Source organism: Athene noctua, chromosome 20 (genome assembly GCF_965140245.1).
Source record: "Athene noctua chromosome 20, bAthNoc1.hap1.1, whole genome shotgun sequence".
Classification (NCBI taxonomy): Eukaryota; Metazoa; Chordata; class Aves; order Strigiformes; family Strigidae; genus Athene; species Athene noctua.
The window spans coordinates 11729846-11751008 of NC_134056.1; the positions used below are offsets into that span (position 1 = coordinate 11729846).

The following is a 21163-nucleotide window of genomic DNA, read 5'->3' on the forward strand; positions in this document are numbered from 1 at the left end:
GAAAGGAGGTTGTGGCAAGGTGGGGGTCAATCTCTTCTCCCAAGTAGGAAGGACAAGAGGAAATGGCTTCAAGTTGCACCAGGGGAGGTTTAGATTGGATATTAGGAAAAATTTTTTCACTGTAAGGGTTGTCAAGCATTGGAACAGGCTGCCCAGGAAAGTGATTGAGTCACTATCCCTGGAGGTATTTAAAGACGTGTAGATGTGGCACTTAGGGATGTGGCTTAGCGGTTGCCTTGGCAGTGTGGGGTTTACAGTTGTACTTGATGATCTTAAAGGTCTTTTCAAACCTAAACGATTCTGTGATTCTGTGACTTTCTTGGCAGCAGAAGATGTTTCCTTCCACCTCTTTCCCCTTGGCTCCCTGAGCAATGCCCCCATGCCCAGGGGTGGGGAAGCAGCATGGGTCTGGCCCTTGCAAGCCTCAGAGCTGTGGGGTCCCCGGGCTGCTGAGTGCTGTCGGCAGTGAGTGAGTCCTGCATCCTTCACTCTCTTCTCTTCTCTCCTCTCCTCCAGGCCAGCTGAAGCTGTCCATCGAGGTGCGGGGCCAGATCCTAGTGCTGCACAGTGAGTATCATCTTGGGGCGTATGGTGAGGTGGCCCTTGATGGGGACAGCACTTCTAAGCCTTTTCTTCAAACTCTTTGGAGCTTTGTGGCAGCCATTGGGAACAACTCAGTGGTAGAGTGGTATGATTCAGGGCTCTTAGATTTAGAGGCCAAACTGAAATTTCTGGGTGACCATGGTGTGTTTTGTGTCCACTTGTATACATTTTTTTCTTTAACTCCATGTGAAGAGAAAAAAGGCAAATATAATTTGAAAAAGAAAACTTGAAGTTCTTTGTCTGCTCCAAAATGTCTTTTACATTGGCCAAAACTGTTTGCCAGATTTGCCAGGTTTTCCAAATAGTTCCATTACCTCTGAATGCTGCATTTTTTTAACACCAGCACCATTTCTTCAGCAAAAGTATTTCACCTGGCCCAGGCTGGGGTTGCTGCCTCTTAAGCCATGGCATGTCCCACTGGGAACACAAGATGCTTTTCTTTGGGCACTCAGGCTTGGCCACCACTGCATGGTCTGGGAAACTCTCCATGGCAGCCATGAGGCAGGTCCCAGGGAATTGTGGCACTTCAGCTTTAATGGTGTTCATTAGAAAGGCCAATGAGAGTGTGAAAACTAGCTATTTTCTTTAGAAAAACCTGTCTGAAGACACTTCGGGTGGTCCCTTAGGATTGCTCCTGCAGTGAAGGATGTGTGTGTCCTGGATTCCTGGCACAGAGCTTTCTACCAGAGGCTCATCAGGGCTTCATGATAAGTAAATGGTTAACGAAAAAGTTTGAAATGGTCAGAGCAAGAATTCCCTCCCTGTGAACACATCAGGCTCCTTGCTGCCCTTGGTTTGTGCTCTGTAGGGTGAAAGAAAAACAGGGCCCTGGAACTCGCAGTGCTCTCGGGGGTGGCTACCCTTTGTGGGGAAAGCACCCCCATCCCAGAGACCTGCACAGCAGGGCAGGAGGGATATGAAAGACTCTCTGTGCAACATCCCACCTCACAGCCCAGTCCCATCCTGCCTGGTTATAATGAAATATGTATCATTATATATCTATATATCTATATCATCTGGGGGCAGAGGATGGCCTGGGCCTGGTGAGGCTGTGGGCACCAGCCAAGCCCCACACAGCCCCGTCCTTCTTTGCTCAGCAGCCATGACAGCTTGCTCCCTTTTCCAGCTGCAGGCAAACTTTTTAAAGAAACAACAGCAATAAAATGTGGAGTTTTACTTTTCTTTTTCTTCCTCCAAGCTGTATGTGGTTCTGAGGGTCCGGCACAAGCTTTACCCCAAATCTGTCCAAAGAGCAGCCCCAGCGTGAGCTGGGTGCGAGTCACTGTTTCGTTCTGATGCTGTCTTCAAAGGAGGGTCTGGAAAGAGGGAAATGGTCTGACAAAGTGACAAAGGAAACTCAAGGTCTGGAACTCGACATCCTGCTGCACATACTGAGTGGTCATGGTGCTTGGTGTGGGCAGGAGGAGGCTGGGTGACGTGGGATGATCTGTTTTACTTTTTCATTCTCCACCCCAACATCTTTAAACCCAAAGCAGGTCTGGCTGGAGGAGAAAGCTCTTGGTGCAGCCTGTTCTGGAGGAACCTCACAGACTGCTTTGTGAAGCACTAAAGGGTCTTGCAGAACCCCTTTCCCCTTGTGCACTGGGGTGTCTGTTGGGCAGACCATGTTTATTAGGAGCACATATCTGTCTGATAAAGGCAAAGTCACTGTTGCCTTGCTGGGCTTGTTAGGAGGGAGCTTATCCTCATTCAGGCAGCCCGTCCTGAGTTATCCAGACTCTGCTGCACATCTATTGCCTCCAGGCACATGGCTGGGGAGCGCAGGGTTCCCAGCTGTTGGCAGCAGTGCAGTGCTGAGTCCCTGCTGGTGGGGCTGCCATCGGGATGTGGCCGTTGATATTTAACTTGATGGTGCGTTTGGCTTCGGGGCAGGGAGCCCAGAGTTGTGTGAAGTCAGGCAAATGAAATGCAATTTGCCATCCGGATGCTGAACTGCATCTGCCACCAACCTCACCCACAGACGCTTGTATTTATAGCAAACATGATAAACTCCATCACCTGTTTGTGGGTGCCCGGTGAGAGCAGTCTGCTGGGGAGGTGTGCACAGGATCTTGTTGGGGCAGGAGGAGGGTTTGGCCCCACAAGGAGAGAGCAACCCATGGAGCAGAGTGCTGCAGTGTAGCAGGATGCCTTCCTCGCTGGAGCATCACCGTTTTGTTTCCTTTCCAGTCATGGAAGCAAAAGGTCTGATGGGAAAGGAGTACCGGACTTGTGACTCCTACGTGAAGGTGGGTTCTCCTGGGGCTTTGCTTGGGGAGCTTCATGCTTTCTTGGGATTTTGTGGTTGGGTCCTCCAAGCATCCTCTGGGTTGCCTGTCCCTTCCACATCCACAGCACATTCCCTGCCATCCACAGCATGCAGGGAGGTGGCTGGTCTCTCGCCCAGTGCTGGAGGGCTCACGGACCCCTCTGCATGGAGCTAGAAAAGCAGAGAACAGGACCCCGCTAAGGTCCATGTCAGCCATTCATTGCAGGAGCATCCCACTGGGTGCCCAAGGACTGATGGGGATAAGTGTTTGGCCAGCACAGTGTGGCTCTGGGCTCTCCTGGAGGTCACCTTGGCAGGCTGCTCCCACCATGGTGTGCACAGTGCAGGCAGCATCACTCCTACCAGGGGGCTGCATGTCAAGACACCAGCCAACAACATTTGTATATATCAGTCCTTGATTTTTCTGCTCTTTTACTTCCCTCCCCTGCCCTGAGGAGTTTTGTAACACAATTACTTGACACACATAGTGTAAAGTGATCTAAACCACCTGTTAGCACAGGCTCAGCTGGGTATTTGAGGTTTAGCCATCCATAAAAGTGGCTGTGCGGGTCTCCTGCCACTGTGATGGCAGAGCTACAGCTGTGTGCCAGTGCTTGCTTTGAGAGTGCTAACATGCTGCTTGTTTTCCTCTGTGAAGATGTCGATTGTGCCAGATGCTGACTGGAAATGCAGGCAAAAGACGAAGACTGTGCCAGACAGCAAAAATCCTGTTTTCCACGAGCAGTTTCTTTTGTGAGTATGACAGCACAGAGGTAGCTCTGACCCATCTGCCAGCACTGTGTTCACACTGAGCACGGGGGACCCATGTGGCTGCTGTCCTGGGGTACCCTCTCGAAGCCAGGACCCCGTGTTTGCTTTTGCATTATGGTCTATAATAAGCATGCATCATGCATGAGCAGGTCTGCTGCTGAGATGAGGAGTGACAGGCATTATACTGTTGGTTTTATAGCTGAAATGTCTTGAACTTTTGGGCAGAGCTCTGCAGAGGCTCACAAAGCTGTTAGCACACAGCATGGCAGCGACACTCCTGCACGGTTGGACTTTCTTGCTGGTCAGGAGTTGGGCAAACACACTCCATTTCCTAGACCTTACACCTGCAATAGTATGGGCATCGGTATGAATGAGGAAGGTAAAAGGATTTCCTTATAGCTACAGCATGTATCTCCATGGGAAAAGAGTTGTATGGCTCGTTGTGTTTCAGTAGACCTGGTCACTGCTAGCTAACCAGTATGTGTCAGATGTCTGTCCCCATGCAGCATTTAATCTGGCACAGGATGGTTGTTTCAGAGCATGGACTGTGGCTTGTTCCTTGCATTTACCCTTTGTTGTTGGATGTGTCTTTCTGCAAGATTATTTTTCCCCTTAAACCAGCTGAGCAGTGTCTCCACTAGCTGCCCAGGACAGGTCACGTCCCCTTGCAGTTGTCTGTCAGGAATGAGGGAATTAGTGCAGCAGTGACTTGTTTGAGAAGGTTACCATTTGGGGTGATGCTGCAGTGCTCTCTGCAGAGAATGGAGGAGAAGACCTGACTCTGAGGAGGGCGAGGGGTCTCCAGCTGTGAGGGCAGCCCTTGCTGAGCCCTCCTGGGGAAGGTCAGTGCTCATGGGCTGTCCCCTCTGCTTGTTACAGCCTGGTGCAAGAGGAGCATGAGCAGAAACGTCTCCTGGTCACAGTCTGGAACCGAGACAGAAATTCCAGGTAAGGGGCTGCTAGCCTGCCATGCAATCTCTTTCAAATGGGACTGGTGTGGCAGTGAACCTGCCATCTGCTCTGGCCACCCCACGCAAGCTCATCCAGCACCCCAGGACTCAAGGGCTGGCCCTGCCATCAGGGCTGCCCTGCACAAAGGCTGCAGGTTGGTGAAGTGGGGGGAGCTGAGCAGTGGGGTTTGGATGGCTGGCTGGGTGTCCCAGCCAGGGTCATGCTTGTGGGCAGCTCGTGCTGGTGAGCACCACACCATGTGCAGGCTGGCAGAGAGGAAATCCTGCCCTTGATGCTCTCTGTCGGCATTGCTGTGGCCTGGTAGCCATCAGCTGGACCGGCGTTTGAAACTCCTGAAGCCATTCATGTCTGCACTGCTAGGGCTGGAGCCTGGCTCTGGGCTGGCCTTCCCTAACTGGGGGCAATGCAGTGAGGGGGGAAGCCCAGCAGCAAGAGGTCTGGCATCTCTCAGGCTGTGCTACCTGCTCAGGCAAGTGGCATCTGCCTCCTTAGCCAAGCTCCTGCCAGCATCAGGTAGGCTGGGGTGACCAGGATGCTTCAGCCCAGCTCCTCCTTGACCCTGCTGCAGCTGAGCTGTGTGGTTACCCCATGCTTGCTCAAAGCATGGAGAGGGAGGCATGTCCTGGGCACTGCCTGGCTCCTGGTGTGGGCAGGGATGTTTGTGGGATCCCTTCAAAGGGGTGGATATGCTGGTCCCTGTGGAGTTTTCAGTAAGTGTGTGCTGACAGTTTACATCTCTCCTGCAGACAGAGCGAACTGATCGGCTGCATGAGCTTTGGTGTCAAGTCCCTCCTGTCCCTGAACAAGGTACCTCCGTGCTGGAGCACAGCGCCCGAGGCTGGGGTCTGACTCTTGGGTCGGTGGGGGGGTGTAGTGCACCCGTGGGGCAGGAGAAGGCTTCTCCCACCCTGGGACAAAGATGCTCTGGAGGTGCCCAGGGAGTTCCCTGGTCCCATTCCCAGTAGGGATGGCCACTGGGAGACTGGTGTTGGTGTGATTGCTGGAGGCAGGGACAGGGAGGCTGTTAGAGGAGGGATCCTAGGACAGGGGACTGTCACTCCCTTCTGCAGGGACAGAAAGTGGCGGCAGCTCGGGGTGCAGAGAGGTGGCCCCAGTGAGTGCTGCCTGGGGGATAGGAGCTGGGGCCAGCTTCGCCCAGCCTGGCATGTGTCACATCTGACACGTGGCTGCTGGTGGGTGCGATGGTGGGGAGATGCTCCTCCTCCGAGGAGTCTGCCTGATTCCCTGCGCTCAGCAGCCAGGGCTTCACCCGCTGAGGTGGAGGTGGGCAGGGGGCAAATGCAGAGATCTTGGGCTGTTCCTGGAGGCAGCAGTGCTGCCAGGATCCATGTCCCCCCTGCTGCGGATTTGGTCACAGTGCTGCTGCCCCAGCCTGGCTGCTGCTTGGTAATACAGCTTTCACACCAGCTGGGTTTGCCTTCCTAAAGAAACCTGCAAAGCTACTGCTGCACATGACTCCTGCCGACCCGCTGAAACACGGCACTGTTTCATCCTAGCTATCAGCAGTGAGGGATTTCACCCCTGGACAGCCCTGGTCATCTTCTCTGGACATCAGAGTATGTCAGCAAACTGAAAGTGTTAATACATTACCCGAGGTGTGAAAATTGACTCCCTAGCAAGAGGTTAGAAAGGAGCTACTTGTTGCAATGACCTGATTTTTACCCTCAATGAGAAGAGGGTAAGAGGTAGCTTGAGCATGGCCTCCTCTGAAATTTGGACAAGTGAAATGCACCTTTTTTATAACAGTGAAGATAATTAGGCAAAGCAGCTCTAAACTGCAGCTCTCCCCAGGAGGGGCCTCTGCTCTGGTCATATTTGGCCTTCCCAGAAATGTCCTTTCCTTCTCAGATTTAGGCAGTGAGTTTCCCAAAGTGTCATTGTGTACAGAGAGGATGGAGTGTTCATGTGTGCAGCACCCATGCACAGCACCCTGCTCTCGCAGGGAAGGGAGGAGGATGCATGTAGTCCTCCTGGGACCTCAGTAGGGACTAAGATGAGCTGGCCCTGTCTCCTGGGTACTGCATGATGCTGCTGGATATTGCCCCCTTTCCTCACTTTCCTTGCTGTGGATTTAAAACACACATTTTAAAATAGGATCCTTTCTCTGGCCTTTGGGAGCATGGTTCCTACAACCCCATCTGACTCCTGGACTTGGTCCAGGATGGTTGGTCTCTCTGGTTTCTGCCCGGTGAGCAATGCGAGACAGCAGCAGCTCCCTGGAAGAGAGGTGAGGGATTGCCAAGGTCAGCTCTGACCTCTTGGCTGCCCTGGCCACATGGGTAGGGGACAGGGGCAAAGGCAGCCTACTGCAGAGCACCCAGCACTGGTGAAGGCTGGTTTGGGCATCCTCCTCTGGTGTTAAGGCTGGAGCCGTGTGCTCCCTGTGAGACTGCCGGCTGCTGCAAACACGACATGGACAGTTTTAATGGAGACTGGCTGTTTTTCGGTACCTTGTCTCCCTCTAAAAACTTAGAAGCTTATTACTTCAGTGATGCTTGGTCCCTCCTTGCAGGGGGATGGAATTTTAGCTGTTGCTGCATCCTAAGAGAAGGAGTCCAGGATGTGCCTCTGTGTGCAAACAAGTCTGGGGCAGCTTCTGCAATGGGACCCCTCTGGGGTTAAGCAAGGGTGAGTATCAGCCCCTGCACTGACAGCTTCTTTCCTCCCACCCAGGAGATCAGCGGCTGGTACTATCTCCTCGGGGAGGACCTGGGCAGGACCAAGCACCTGAAGGTGGCCATGCGGCGGCTGAAGCAGAGCAGAGGTGTGTCTCCCTGCTGGGATGTCCTAGGGAGTGCTGCATGGAGCAGTCCCATGGCCCGTGTGCTCCCGTGAGCACTTCTCAGCCCTGTGATGCTCAGTGGGCACCGGGAACCCAAAAGAGCGGTGTGGGGGAGATCCTGGCTGGTTCAGCAGGCTCTGCACAGGCACTCAGCTCTCCCCTTCGACCCTCACTCTGGCTTACCTGTGCCTTGCTGGGGCTCTGTGGGGATCCCAACACTGCAGCCATGTCTCTCCCTCTTGCTTGGCCTTTCATCATGCTGATTCCTGCCTCTCAGACTTGGGGCTGAATCCTGTTGGCTCCTGGGCTCTGTGCAGGAGGGTGGGGAGCTTTTTCTCCTGCCTTGGTCTTGCTGTCCTGCCAGGGTGTGTGGAGGAGGACAGGCTGGCACAGAGTGGGGTGAAACAGCAGTGCCTGTCCCTGATGTGCAACCACCCCACAGCTGCTGCCATGCAGGGCTGCCCGGCCCAGAGGACATGTGCCCATGACATGTAAAAATCTTATATATAGTGTTTAGATGCAGTGTGGAAGAAAAGGGATTGTCAGGAGGTGTGTGCTGTTGGACTGATAGGGCCTTTTTTTTTTTTTTAGAGCCAATGCTGGGAAGTCAGAGTGCAGCGCAGGAGAGCCAGGATGCTGTGACCATGAAGCAGGTGAAGGTAGGTGTGACAGGGCTGTGACCCACCAGGGGCATGAAGATGTGGGGTCAAGAGCTGGCTGGCAGCAGAGCCTGCCTGGAGGGGTTTCAAGTGAGCCAAGGGACAGAGTATTAGTGAAGGTGATGCTGAGGTGAGAGCTGTGTCAGTCTCCCTGTCAACACCATGATTTTTACAGGCAATTCATTAACCTGGTCAAGCAGCAGCTGATGCAGGTGAGTGATGTGAGTAGTAACCCCACACTCGCTCCCCATTGCCATATGGGGACCTTCTGTTTTTCCAGTACATTGCCACAGAGACAAAGCACCAGCCATTGTCTGGGAGCAGTGGGGACTGTGAGCAATGGGGACGGGGCTGGCCGGCTGCCTGCCACACCGCATCAGTCCCTGGCCGGCTCCGTGTCTCCATGGACGGGTGCGTCTGCTCCCCTCCTCCTTTCAGGGCCATTTGCTCTGGGAAGGGAAAGGCCCATGGTGGAGCCTTGGTGATTTATAGGAAAGGCAAGGATGGGAAATGGGAACACAAACACATGGCTTGCATCGGAAATTGGGCTCAGCCGGCCCCGTGATTTATCTGTGCTGAATTCCGCTTTGCTGCTTCCCTCAGCTGCATTTTCAGTTATTTGTTTTAAAGCGTAGGATCGAGCAAGACAAACAAAGCCAGCGCCCCTCTCCTCCCTTCCTCTCCGGCAGTTGCCACTGACTTGAAAGATGGTGGCTGGGAAGGAAGATCGATCCTCCTTCCAGCTCCAGCCCGGCGGCGCGGCGGGCTGGGACAGTGCGCCCGGGCAGCCCTGGGCAGCCTCCAGCGGCCCCACCACGCTGCCGGGGCTCCTCGCGCTCCCTCCCCAGCCTCCCCTGGCCCTGCCACCCCAGCTGCTGTGCCAGGGAGCCAGGGGTTTGAGTTCTCTTGAGCCTCTCCTCTCTTTTCCATCCCCATGTAGGAGTGTGGAAGGTGCTTTCTTCTCCATTACAACCCTGTCTCTAAGGGGTTGTGCTGCAACGCCGGCAGTGGGGGCTGCACCGTGCAGACTCCCTGAGTCCTGCTTTGCACCCTGCTGCTGGCTGTGTTAAGAGTTTCTCTTTGTATTTAATTCCCAAATTACACCATGGGTACAATTCAATTGACCTCTCTGCTTCCCCCCGCCTTGACTCTCTGAGCACAGAGCATCGGGATGTGCATATCCTCTGGGTCTGTGCTTTTAAAAACAAACTCTGCTTTTTCTTTTCTTTTTTTTTTTTTTTAAAAAAAAAATCTCTCTCATCCTTTACGAGTGTAACCAGTGCAAGCCGTCTTTTTAATGAAGTGAAGCAGCACAGCCGGTGCCTGTGAAATGCCGCTTAAACATCCTCAAAGTGTTTGTGAGAACACTGCAATAACAAAGTGCTCCGTGCGGCTGAAGAATGCTGCGGGAACAAAAGCCACATCAACAGAGCAGGGACTAGGGAATACTAAATAGTTGACAGGAATTTTAATATAAAACTCTCTCTCTTCCTTGTCATTTAGGGGTTTCAGGAAGCCCTCTGGCTTATCATAAAGCGGCATACAGCACAGACAGGGGCTGGGGAGGTGAAAGGTGGCTTCCTGCCATTCTTCTCTGGAGCTGGGTTCCCATGGGCGGTCATGCCAGTTTGACTGTGGTTTGTTCCACACTTGTGTGATACAAGGAGATCGGGATCACGGCTGCTTCAGGGGACTGGATTTTCATGGGCTAACGGCGAGTTTAGGGTTTTCCAGCCATGAACCGCTTCAATGGACTCTGCAAGGTGTGCTCGGAGCGGAGATACAGACAGGTCTGTAGCTCCTGTGGGAAAAAATCCCTGTGCCAGCATGTGTGTGCGCGTTGCTGCAAGTCTCAGTTAAGTTTGAGTGTTTGTGGGCTTTCTTACCATTTCTGGGCTCTGTGTTTGCTCTTTCTAGGGTGTTGATTTGCTATCATTAATAAATGATAATACTGGGAATACAAGGAAAGCATCTTCAGATAGGTGTCTAGCTGATCTGCCTGTTGCTGCAGTGTGTAAATGGGGATCGAGGGGGAGCATTTGCTGGGTAATTTGAGGATAGCATGCTGACCATGAAGGTGCTAAGCTGTGAGGAGTTATCTCAATTTACCACTCATTAGAGGAGATGCAGGCATAGCAGGCAGCTAAGGCTCTGCCAGGCTGCTGCTATCTCTTTTCAAAATTGTTTTAATGTGATGGTATTTAGGAATCAAGTGTTGCTTGAAGCTGCTTACAGCCAACAGTGACTTGCTTTATGAGAAGTAGATTGCTGTGCTCCACAAAAGCTGGTGCAAGTTCTCTTGGACCCGCTCAGTGTGCAACGCTGGGTGCTGGTTTTACTTGTGCAGGTCCCAGTCTCCTGCATTTTTGAACATAATTTTCATCCCCGTGGTCTGTGTTGGGGCTCCCAGCTTATGGTCAGCTTTTCTCTGTGCTCCTGTGCTAATCCTTTATGTCACGCTAAAGCTGTGGTGGGGGACAGTGTACATGGGGAATTGTACAAAGAACCATCTTAACTAAAAATACCCACTTCTTGTCAGGGCTATCGTGACTGTCTCATGTAGGAATGCTGCTTTGCTTTGTATTAATGACAACACACTGTGATTTGTTTCTTAGACCTCCTCAATTCCATATTCCAACAATTTCTTCTGCATTTTTGGACAAAGTTATGGGTACAGTGAGCCTCTGTGGTGCTGGAGTCTCTCACCATCTTACCATCCACATTCCAGCTTATGTCAGATGCTCATATTTCTTAGTTCTGTGCACAGCAGCAAAAATGGATGTTTGACTCCTGTAATGGCTGTGATGGTGGAAGCTGAGGAAAGTGAACCATCAGCAGTGAGAAACTGCTATTTAGTGGCACGGGGAAGGTGTCTCCATTGGTGGTGGACAAGAGCCAGCCAGGTCAGGGAGAAGGAGTGGGAGACCTCTCGGCACGGGGGAGCTTTGGGCTGGGAAGTGACCATGGAGTGTCCATGGTGGGAGGGATGCTGGACTGGCTCCTGAGGTGCCAGTGGTAACACTTCTGCATGACTCAGATCCCCACATGCTGAATGTTTGAAATGTGAGGTTGATTTGAAGGTGCAGAGCCCCAAGCAGTCTCCTCCCCTGTTTGAGGATCCAACAAACTCCAGAGAGAAAAATACTCAAGGTAGTGGGACTGGACCTACTTTTTGATCCTGCCAGGGAAAGACAGTTTCTCTTTTGAAGCCTGATTTTATGCTGAGCAATCAAGCAGGGATGAGGTGCAGAGAAATGAAAGCTCACTGTGTTTGCCTTCCCGTTGTAAAGGAGCAAGGAACCAGTTCCCCTTCTTGGCAGCTTCTGCTGAATTTCTTGTCTTCTCTCTGGCTGTTTGTTCTCAAAATAATACAGGTCAGATGTTGGATTTTTTCTTTTCTTTTCTCTGCCAGTAAAACAAGTATCTTGACAAATGTCTTGGGGGGATAATCAGGTATTTACAGGAACTGTCATGCTGCGCTGCTGCTGGAAGCCAACATCAAAAAATAAATATCATTTTATTAATAAGCTCAGTGCTTCTGGAATCAGGAGGAGAAATGAGCCTCAATTAACACTGCATCCATCCTCTCCAAACTCAGCAAGAGAAAACATACTCACCCCAGCTAATGGGGTGATGCAGACAGAGCCTGCTCCAGCACAGCTGCCTTGCAGACAGGAGCGTGCTGATCCTCACAGTTTCCTCTGGAGCAGGGGAGTGCTGCTATTTCTGTATTACCCAACTGGAAATGAAATGTTTAAGTGACTTGCTTAGAGAAGTCATGTGAGAAATCAGTGTCAGAGCCAGACTGCCACATTTTCCTTTCTAATGGCTTTTCAGATCTCTCCTTACACTTACAAGAATCATGAGTGGAGACTTGTGTACGCTCCACAAACACTTGTTTTGTGGCATTCCTCTCTGCTGATCCGTGGCCTCGATTTTGCATTGCTTTTTAGCACCCTTTGCACCCCTCTTTGGCTGCAGCAGGGGAGAGACCCATTGTCCACGGGTTTCACAGAGTGACAGCATTCACACAGTTGCTTTGGGCTCTGTGACCACTGCTAGAAATGCCGTGTGCCTGCATTTCCGAGGGCTGTGGGGCAGTGTGGGGGTAGAAGGGGGGATGCTCGCTGATCACATGCAGCAGCTGCTTTCACACTTAACAGGGTGACTCCGGTGTCTCTCTTCAGATTACGATCCCTCGAGGAAGTGATGGGTTTGGCTTCACAATCTGCTGTGACTCCCCAGTCCGTGTGCAGGCAGTGGACTCCGGTAAGAAAACAGATCATTTTTATCCCTCTTGATTTGAATGAATGACTCTGCTCCTTTTTTTGCTTTCCAGAGCATGTTGTGATTCAGAAGGTCCCATGCCTTGCAGGACTCTGGTCACCTCCAAGAAACTTCACTTAATGAATTCTCTGTTGCCTCTAATGAGGTCAGAGGCCACTGTGTCACTATTTTGGCAGTGTGTTACATTAATTTGCAGAGATTTTGTTCCCTTCCCTCTCCAACCCGAGGAGCTGTCTGGCTGGTTGGGAGACCTATGGAAAGCATCCAGGGGGGTGTTTCAGACAGGGACACAGAGGGCAGCAGGATCACAGGAGCGCTCAGTTGCCTGACTAGATCCTCTTGGGATCAAGTCCAACCTGCAGGATGGACTTGGTGTCTCCATTGTACCCTGGTGCTCTCCACTGCCCATGTGAAGGTCATGCAATAGCTCTGAGAGAGCTTCTATTACTTTGTCCCAGGTGCTCTGTGTGTGTGCTTGTTGGAAGGTGAAGCTCCAGGCTCTGCTAGCCCCACTTCATTTTCAGGTGTGGATGTGAGGGGAAACAGACTGGCTTTAGAGGAGTGAGTGGTGCAAGCTGTGAAGCTGTGCTATTTGGGGGTTCACTAGCCCTAGCGCTTCTCCTCCCTCTCATACTCTCAGCTCTCTGTCTCTTCTCTCTGCAGGCGGCCCAGCAGAAAAGGCTGGTCTGCAGCAGCTTGACACGGTGCTGCAGCTGAACGAGCAGCCTGTGGAGCACTGGAAATGCGTGGAGCTGGCACACGAAATCCGGTGAGTGTTCACCCAAAGCAAGAGTGCAGGGCTCTGGGAGAGATTGTCTGAGGGAGCCCAGGGCAGGGGAGCAGAAGCTTTGAGTGGCTACAGGAACGGGAAGGCTTTGAGGGGTGCAGGAGGCTGGGAAGGGACTCTGGAGTGGAAGAACAGAGGATACAGGGGTAGAGGCGTTCGAGGGGGGAAGGACCGCAGGGCTCATGATTGTTTGAAGATGTGGGGTGCCTCACTCCCTGCTGCTCCATCTCTGACCTGCCCTGTGCCATCTCTTTCAGGAACTGTCCCACCGAGATCATACTGCTGGTCTGGAGGCTCGTCCCACAAGTCAAGCCAGGACACGAGGGCATGATCCGCAGGTCATCCTGCAAGTCTGCCTATGACCTCCAGTCACCGCCCAACAAACGGGAAAAGAACAGCACCATGCCTCCACGGCCTGAGCAGCGCCGGAGCTGCCACATACTGTATGACGGGACTGATGGGCTGGTGCTGAACAGCTGGGAGAGGTACACGGAGATCGGCAAGCGGAGCCAGAACACCATGCCTCCCCTGTCCCGGGTCCCCTCCACGGCAGACCAGAACTACATCATCTTGGCGCCTTTGAACCCGGGGAGCCAGGTAGAGCTGCTTTCCAGCCCCACGCTCAAGTTACTTCATGTGGCTGTTGGCTGTGCGTGCTGGATCCTCTCTTGGCCTGTGCTTCAGCCTTATCGAGCATCACCTCTAAATGTTTGCTAGAGCGCATGTCACTTTTATAAACCAGACCCGTGTCCCTTAGAGGAGCTTTCACTAATTTCCTAAAACATTTACCACGAGGACTGTAGATCTGGGGTGAACAACATGCTGCCTCAGGGCTCACTCAAGGAGTAATGATATGGGAAGTGTTCCCACCACGTAGACCACAGTGCAAGTCATTGCTCTTATTTTCTGCTGGCAATAGGGCAAAAATGATTTTCACCTGTCTGGAATGCTTTGGCTTTTTGAGTTTGGCATGCTAAAATTTACAGTTGGTTGTTGCACAGTCTACCTCAAGCCTACTTCAGGTGACTGTGTCTTTTCTGGGTTGTTTTACAGCTGCTGAGGCCTGTCTATCAAGAGAACAACACTACTGCGGGTAAGTTGCTAATGTGCCGCAAACACTGCTCAGAGGAGCTAGACATGGTCTTTCTACAACTATCAAACCCTTGCCCTTAGTCCTGCAACAGAGTCCCTCATATTTTGAGGACAGTGGCAGAAGCGTAGGGCTTCTGGGTACCATAAACTTCCTAGTCTCTGTGTCAAACAAGAACCCTACCCCCAGGCCCAGAGAACACAGCTTCTACTGCCAGCAGGTGAACCTCACAGTGAGAAGGTCTCTGTGGGAGCTTGCAGAGCTGCTGAAGGGAGGCTGGTGGCAGGGACTTTCCATCAGGGGCATGATGAAAACATGAAGTGTGAAAGTGCTAAGCGCTGTTGTTGTGGCAGTTCCCCAGATGTGTCTGTGGGCCTGTCCGTGATGTGTTTCCCTTCTCGTGCATGATGGCAAGCTAGGGGAGTGCTGATACTGTGACCCCTGCTTTGAGGTTCATTTTATTACTAAGGGAGTGAGGATGGCTGTGACTGGAATTTGTACAAACAGTAGTGCAGGTTGATGTGCCAGATTTGGGGAATACTCATTTCCAGGGCTGCTGAAAGGTCTCTGACAGTCTCTGGACCAGCTCTTCTCAAAAACCCTTGGAAGCGTAAACTCATTTTCTGTGATGGGTATGCTGGGGTCTTCCTGAAGAACCAGGTATGGTTGGGCTTGCAGGAAGAGTGGGATGAGGTGTGTGGCAGAGCTGGGCACAGCATGAATCGAGGTCCACGCAGAAACGCCTGCTCATTGGTTTGGGAGCTTTGGGAGGCTGCGCTTGCACCCTGGTCTGTTAGGATTTCCTTAGGATGAGCTGCATGGCTGTAGCAGAGCTGAGATCTTGCAGGAGTGTCTTGAACTCAGCAGTCCCTCCCTGGTGCAGGCACAACCATCAGCAGCATTTCCAGCTAGAAAATATTGCACTGCCTGTAAAGGTGGGGCAACGTCCATAGAAGGTGAAGTGTGGGGCTGGCAACACTGTGGTGGGGATGCCGGGGGGCAGGGGGGAGCGGCGTATGTCTGTGGCCCCTGGCCTCTGCAGCCAGAAGAATTTTCCACAGCTCAGCTGCAGGGGATGTTTTGTACCATGGATAATTGCAACTCTTTCCTGCTGCTTGTGGATCCTGTGAAAAGATGAGCTGGACCGTGGGGACTTGTTCTTACAGCAGGGTGGAATTTGAAAGACTCAGGCTTCTTCCCATAGCAAATTTTAGTGATTATTTTCAGTTTATTTAATGTTAGGCCTTCAGAGGGAGGAATGCATTAGTTAACCTGAGCAAGCGTGGCAGTGCAGAGCTGGTCACCAGTCACACCGTGACAGGAGCTGATGCTTCAGGCAGGCTGGATATGTTTCTGTGCCAGTGTGCAGAAAACAGGACTTGTGCAGGTGATGAATTTCTCTGATAAAATGAGGTTATTTAGGGATAAGAGGAAAAGCAGATCAAGAACAGCCTAGACAGATTGTATCTGTCCTGTGTTGAGCTGTCTCTCCTGCTTTGATTTTATCTGGCAGTGCAACCATGAAAAAGTGAAAAGAAAAAATGTCAGGATTATTGCACTTAGAGGTGGAAATAACCTTTTAGGTCATGAGGGCCACCCCCTGCAAAGGCAGGCTGTTAAAGCAAGCAGTAAACAGCAGGTCTGGATTGCCAACAGAGCACAGTCTGGCTCTGCTGGTGTTTATCTGAAGTAAATGCATCATTTCCTGATACTTAATGGAATATGTAATGTTGGGTAGATTCGTATATTTGCTTTGGACGAGACCTTATCTGCTCCAAGCCACGTTCAGAAGTGTTTTGGCTCATTTCTGCTTGGGAAGGCTATGGGTATCCGTTACAGCGCGAAGGCAGAAGCCACTGTGCAGAAACCTGCTGTGGTGGGAGCAGAAACCCCTGGGGCTGGGTGGCTGGAGGGAAGGATGCTGGGGAGTCTCTGCTGGGACACCCCTCTAGCAGGGAGCTGCAGGAGGGTTTGTTCATGCATGTTCCTGAGACATCGCTGTGGGGGAGAATGGGCTAATGCTCCAACTTCTCCCCGGGATATATTAAAATCCAAGTGGAGAGGTCTGCCTGCGGGACCCGAGCTGGCTTGGTTCATCAGCTTCGGGAGGGAGAGGGGAAGGAAATACTTTGGTTTTTCAGTGGGGCTTCTTTTGAAGAAGGCATGTGATTTTGGTTAAAGAGACATTCAGTTCCTGCTGGAGTTGTTTCCTGAGAGTTTTGGGACAGAGCACAGGTTGCAGGACATGCCTGGGGTTAAGGGCTCTTGGAGAACACGGACCTGTCCCACCTTCTCTCCCCAGTGTGGCAGGTCCTGTTGATGCTGTGATGGGAATTTGTGTGTGGCAGGAGAGACATGCACTGTGGGCCTGGGGACATCAGGGATGGCCAAAACTGTATGCTGGGGTCACCAGAGAGTGCCGAATCCCTTGGGCTTAATAGATTAATATAATTAATGGGAAATATTTCATAGCTGCTCCTCACTCAGCAGCCGTGCTGTCCCAGCACCCTGAGAGGAGAGCAGCCCAGTGGGCAGCAGCTTGGCAGCTCCTTGATGGTTCAGGTCCTGTGTGTTGGTCTCATCCCAGCTCCATGTGATGGGTCTGGGGAGGAGGACGCATAAATCTGTCCTTAGCACTGCTGCCTCCAACAGATCTCCCGCCAAACCATCTCGCTGCTCACAGTGAGTTGTGTGCACAGGCAGCGGCTCCCAGCAGTCTGTGATACTCTCACCTCGTTGCGCTGGTGCTGGGAAAATGGTACTAACTTCTATCCAGGCAGAGCATCTTCAGAGAACCCCACGTCCTGTGCCTGCACTTGTGAGACAAAATGCTGGTGGGAGCTTGCTGGATGTGTTCAGAGACATTCTTCTGGGCTGGGAGGAAAGGGCTTGGAAATCCTATATAGCAGCAATTGCCCAGCAAAAAGGGAAGGAAGGACTCACTCATGCAGCAGCTAGCAGGGAACAGTGATACTTGTTTATAATTATCAATAATGCTTTTAATGTCAGGATTATCAATTACATTAAAGATTCTGGGACTGGTTTGACATACAACCTAATGTCTCCTGGCCTCTAGTGATGCAGGTGTGGAGTGGCCACAGTAGCTGGTTTTGGCTTGTTGGGAAAAGTCACAGCTCTGCTTGACCAGCTGAGATGGGAGGCTGCAAAGGAAAGCTTCTGTGTAATCCCTCCTTTGAATGAAGATAATGGCTTTCTGCGATAAAGGACAGAGTGAAAAAACAGTCAGACTGCTCAGACTTTTTCCAGCACTGAAATGTAATGCTGAAAAACAGTGGATGATGTTGTGCCAGCCTCAAGCAAAATGAGATCATCCTTTATAAATACACCCCCAAGTCTGAGTAACCTGGGAGCGATTTGGAAAGGCCTGGATTGATCCCATGTGCATGAATGTGTTATCACTTCTGTCCCTTTCTCTGACACCTCCAATCTTAGTATCTTCTAAAAATTGTGATTAACCTGCCACCCAGTGCCCCATGACATGAAATTCCCACACTTTGCTAACTTCCATGCCCAGAATCCAGGGCAGGCAGGACTTAGGTGGATAAAAATGTCCCAAGGTTTAAATTTCCAGTGTTGTTTTTTTTTTCCTTCACCCTGAGTCGGTCACAGATGATTTTCCCCTCCCTGGAAAGGGAAGGGTTATATTTCAGTGGTGCAGGCAGGTATTCCCTGATGGTGGGAACCTCCTTGGTGCTTCTGTGATTCAAGAATGATAATTTAAAGTCATGTTTGGGATTGTTCTGTATTTCTTATTTTGTACTTTCAGTACTGCATAGGGAGTTGCATATAATAGTACCACTCTCTTCCTTCAAAGTGCTGTATTCATAAATTGTGCAGAAGGTGGCATACACCCATACAGAGGCAGATGTGCTGGCTTGCAGCTGAGCTTGCTGTGACTTCTGTGACTTCCTTGGATGTTGCTTTGTACATACATAGATGTGTTTGTGCTGCTGGTGTGATCCAGTTAAATTCTTGGTCCAGCAAGCGAGTAGCTCTTGAGCAGAAATGTCAAGGGACATCTTATTTTGCATTAGGAAAAATGAAGTCAGTGCTGTTATCTCATGAATCCCTGGGAAACTTTGATAGCAGAGTGACGAATGTCCCTGCAACTCTCGGCTCCAGCTATTCCCCTTAGGCTTTGTGTGTCCTCCTCCAGCCTGTGAGAGCAGGAACCGAGCTGGCAGCGTGCAGCAGCTCTGTGGGAACTCTCTTCTGATTCTGTGTTTCTTTCTGCTTCCTCTGTCGCTCCAGGAAATGCAAGTAAAGGGAAATTGCACATGGGGTCTGGGAGAAAATCCAGGCTGATGAAGACTGTGCAGACGATGAAAAGCTATGGGAACTACCAGAACTATACCATAGTGAGGCCACACGTCCCGCACTCCAGCTACGGCACGTATGTGACGCTGGCTCCCAAAGTGCTGGTATTCCCTGTCTTTGTGCAGGTAAGTGCAGCTGGAAGCGAGGTGTTATGGATCTGATGCAATCAGGGCCCAGCCCAGCAGGCTGTATCAGAGCTTGCTGCTGCAGGTTGGGTCCAGGCTGTCACAGATCTATTTCCCAGCAGTATACACCATGAATGTATGGATCCCCTGTCATCCTCAGGTCTCTCCTCTGGAGCTGGTTGTACTCAGCACAGTGCTGGGTGCTTTCTTAAAGGGAATTGTGTCCTGTCAAGATGATTCTCTGTTGGAGTTTTTTCCCTTTTCAGCTTTCAAATCTGGTCCTCAGGTGCTTGCTTGTCAGGAGAAGGTGTCCCAGCTTCTGGGCTTCAGCAACCAACTCTGCATAACTGAAGATCAATATGGTTTCTTCCTGTGGGTTCTTTGTGCTGCTAATTATAGTGTGCAAACAGAAGTTTTTTAGTTTAGCTTGTGGCCAGCGCTAAAATCGTGGATGAGGGTCCAGAGCAGTAATGGCTTGACAGAGGATGTTCTCGCTCCTCAGTTCTATAGATGGCTTTCTTAAAACTTATCCCTGAATTTGGTGGTAGTAGCTCTAACTACCTCTGTGTCTTCCATTTTGTCCTTCATATGGCCAGATCCCCAGAAAACCTCATCTGATCCTCTATGTTTAAGTGCGTTGCTGATGAATACCTTCATCTCTGAGTCCGTGGGGAACCATCCGTCCTCCCCCGCTAGCAGCAATGGCACTGTTGCGTCAGCTCAGACTGGAGATGTCCTTTGGGCTGAGACCCATGATCTGTGTTGTCTGTCACTCCAGCCTGAGCCAGCAGACTGCTTGGGGCACATGTGGGGCTGGGCTGGTGCTGGGGAGCAGCCTTATGCTCACCTCCATCCTCCCTGATCGCAGCAGGTGGCTGTTCATGTTAGCACCAGTGCATTCCCCAGCCCTGGCTGCGTGCAGTTTGCCTTTTGGTAAGGACACAGCTGGCACTTCTGCCTCTGCACTCCTCAGACTTGTGTATTGGATTGAGTCTGGGGTGTTTCAGCCTCTTAAGGAACTGTTTTTTATGCTTTACTCCTGCTGCCAGTCAGAGAGGGACCTGGGGGGGTTGATTGACAGCCGGCTGGACAGGAGCCAGCAGTGTGCCCAGGTGGCCACGAAGGCCAATGGCATCCTGGCTTGTGTCAGCCATTGCGTGGCCAGCAGGGACAGGGAAGGGATCTGAGCCCTGTGCTCGGCACTGGTGAGGCCGCCCCTTGATGGGTGGGTTCAGTTTTGGGCCCCTCACCCCAAAAAGGCCATTGAATGACTCGAGCGTGGCCAGAGAAGGGCAACGGAGCTGGGGCAGGGTCTGGAGCACAGGTCTGCTGGGGAGCGGCTGGGGGAACTGGGGGGTTTAGTCTGGAGAAGAGGAGGCTGAGGGGAGACCTCCTGGCCCTCTGCAACTCCCTGCCAGGAGGGTGCAGAGAGGGGGGATGAGTCTCTTGAGCCAAGGAACCAGCACCAGGACAAGAGGGAATGGCCTCAAGCTGCCCAGGGCAGGGTCAGGCTGGCTCTGAGGAAGGATTTCTGTGCAGAAGGGGCTGTTGGGCGTTGGAATGGGCTGCCCAGGGCAGGGGGGGAGTCCCCGGGATCCCTGGAGGGGTTGAAGAGTCGGGCTGAGCCAGCGCTGAGGGATCTGGGGGAGTTGGGAACGGTCAGGATGAGGGTCATGGTTGGACTGGAGGAGCTTCAAGGGCTTTTCCAACCCGGATGATTCTGGGATTCTGTGATTGTCCTGGGCTGGTTTTGCAGTGTTTGTTCTGCAGCTGGGACAACTGAACCCATTCTGTCCTTCTCCAGTGTTAAACAGAGGAGGTACTGACTGGGGAGCTGAATATGCAGTGTGGCATGAGAAAGGGCAGCCCCCTTAAAGTTGCTTTAACTTACTCAAGTAATCCATAAAATCTTGTAGCAAATCTTCTTGCCTGAGGGACATGAGAACCTAACCTGCCACTGTTGTGGGTGTGTTTCCTGCTAAAAAGCACCCATAACCAAGCCTGCACTGTGTAGAACAGTTAACGTACACAGAGGCAAGTGGCTGATTGTCTTTTTATAGATGGGTCTGACGTAGGTGTTAAGTGTAAAGCTTTCTTTTTATCGTGTAGCTGGACTGCAGACTTTCTGTCCTTTTGAGCACAGTGTGGGGTGACTTCTCCCTGAACAAGTTACAGCTTAAAGTGAAGACAAAGTGGGTTTGGTGGGCGGAAAATTTTTCTGACAAACCACACTTCCAGTGGAAGGTTTGACTGTTTCTTTTTTTTTTTTTTTTTTTTTTTTTCATATGTAGCCCCTAGATCTTTGCAACCCAGCCCGAACTCTGCTTCTGTCAGAGGAGCTGCTTCTTCATGAGAGCAGAAGCAGGACTATACAGGTAAGACTCTTTCCATGCTGTCTGAGCTTTCTAAATGTGCTCTTCTGCAGTCTTATATAGTAGATTGAGAAGGGAAATATTGTG

At 51.5% G+C, this 21163-nt stretch overlaps 1 protein-coding gene across 4 annotated transcripts in view; it reads left to right on the forward strand.

Annotated features, from left to right (window-relative positions):
• The window catches only part of RGS3 (regulator of G protein signaling 3), an 86174-nt gene that overhangs the window by 12677 nt on the left and 52334 nt on the right, over nt 1-21163 (forward strand). For 2 of the 4 annotated variants that reach the window (XM_074923633.1, XM_074923634.1), the window contains 13 exons: nt 517-567; nt 2794-2852; nt 3531-3625; nt 4523-4591; nt 5362-5422; nt 7310-7400; nt 8010-8077; nt 12265-12346; nt 13028-13133; nt 13409-13748; nt 14205-14244; nt 18514-18704; nt 20996-21079. In XM_074923633.1, the coding sequence (XP_074779734.1) occupies nt 517-567; nt 2794-2852; nt 3531-3625; nt 4523-4591; nt 5362-5422; nt 7310-7400; nt 8010-8077; nt 12265-12346; nt 13028-13133; nt 13409-13748; nt 14205-14244; nt 18514-18704; nt 20996-21079 (1337 nt within the window). Of the gene's footprint in view, nt 1-516; nt 568-2793; nt 2853-3530; nt 3626-4522; nt 4592-5361; nt 5423-7309; nt 7401-8009; nt 8078-9726; nt 9868-12264; nt 12347-13027; nt 13134-13408; nt 13749-14204; nt 14245-18513; nt 18705-20995; nt 21080-21163 lie in introns of those variants that run through there. The other 2 variants (XM_074923636.1, XM_074923635.1) reach the window with 1 other exon arrangement.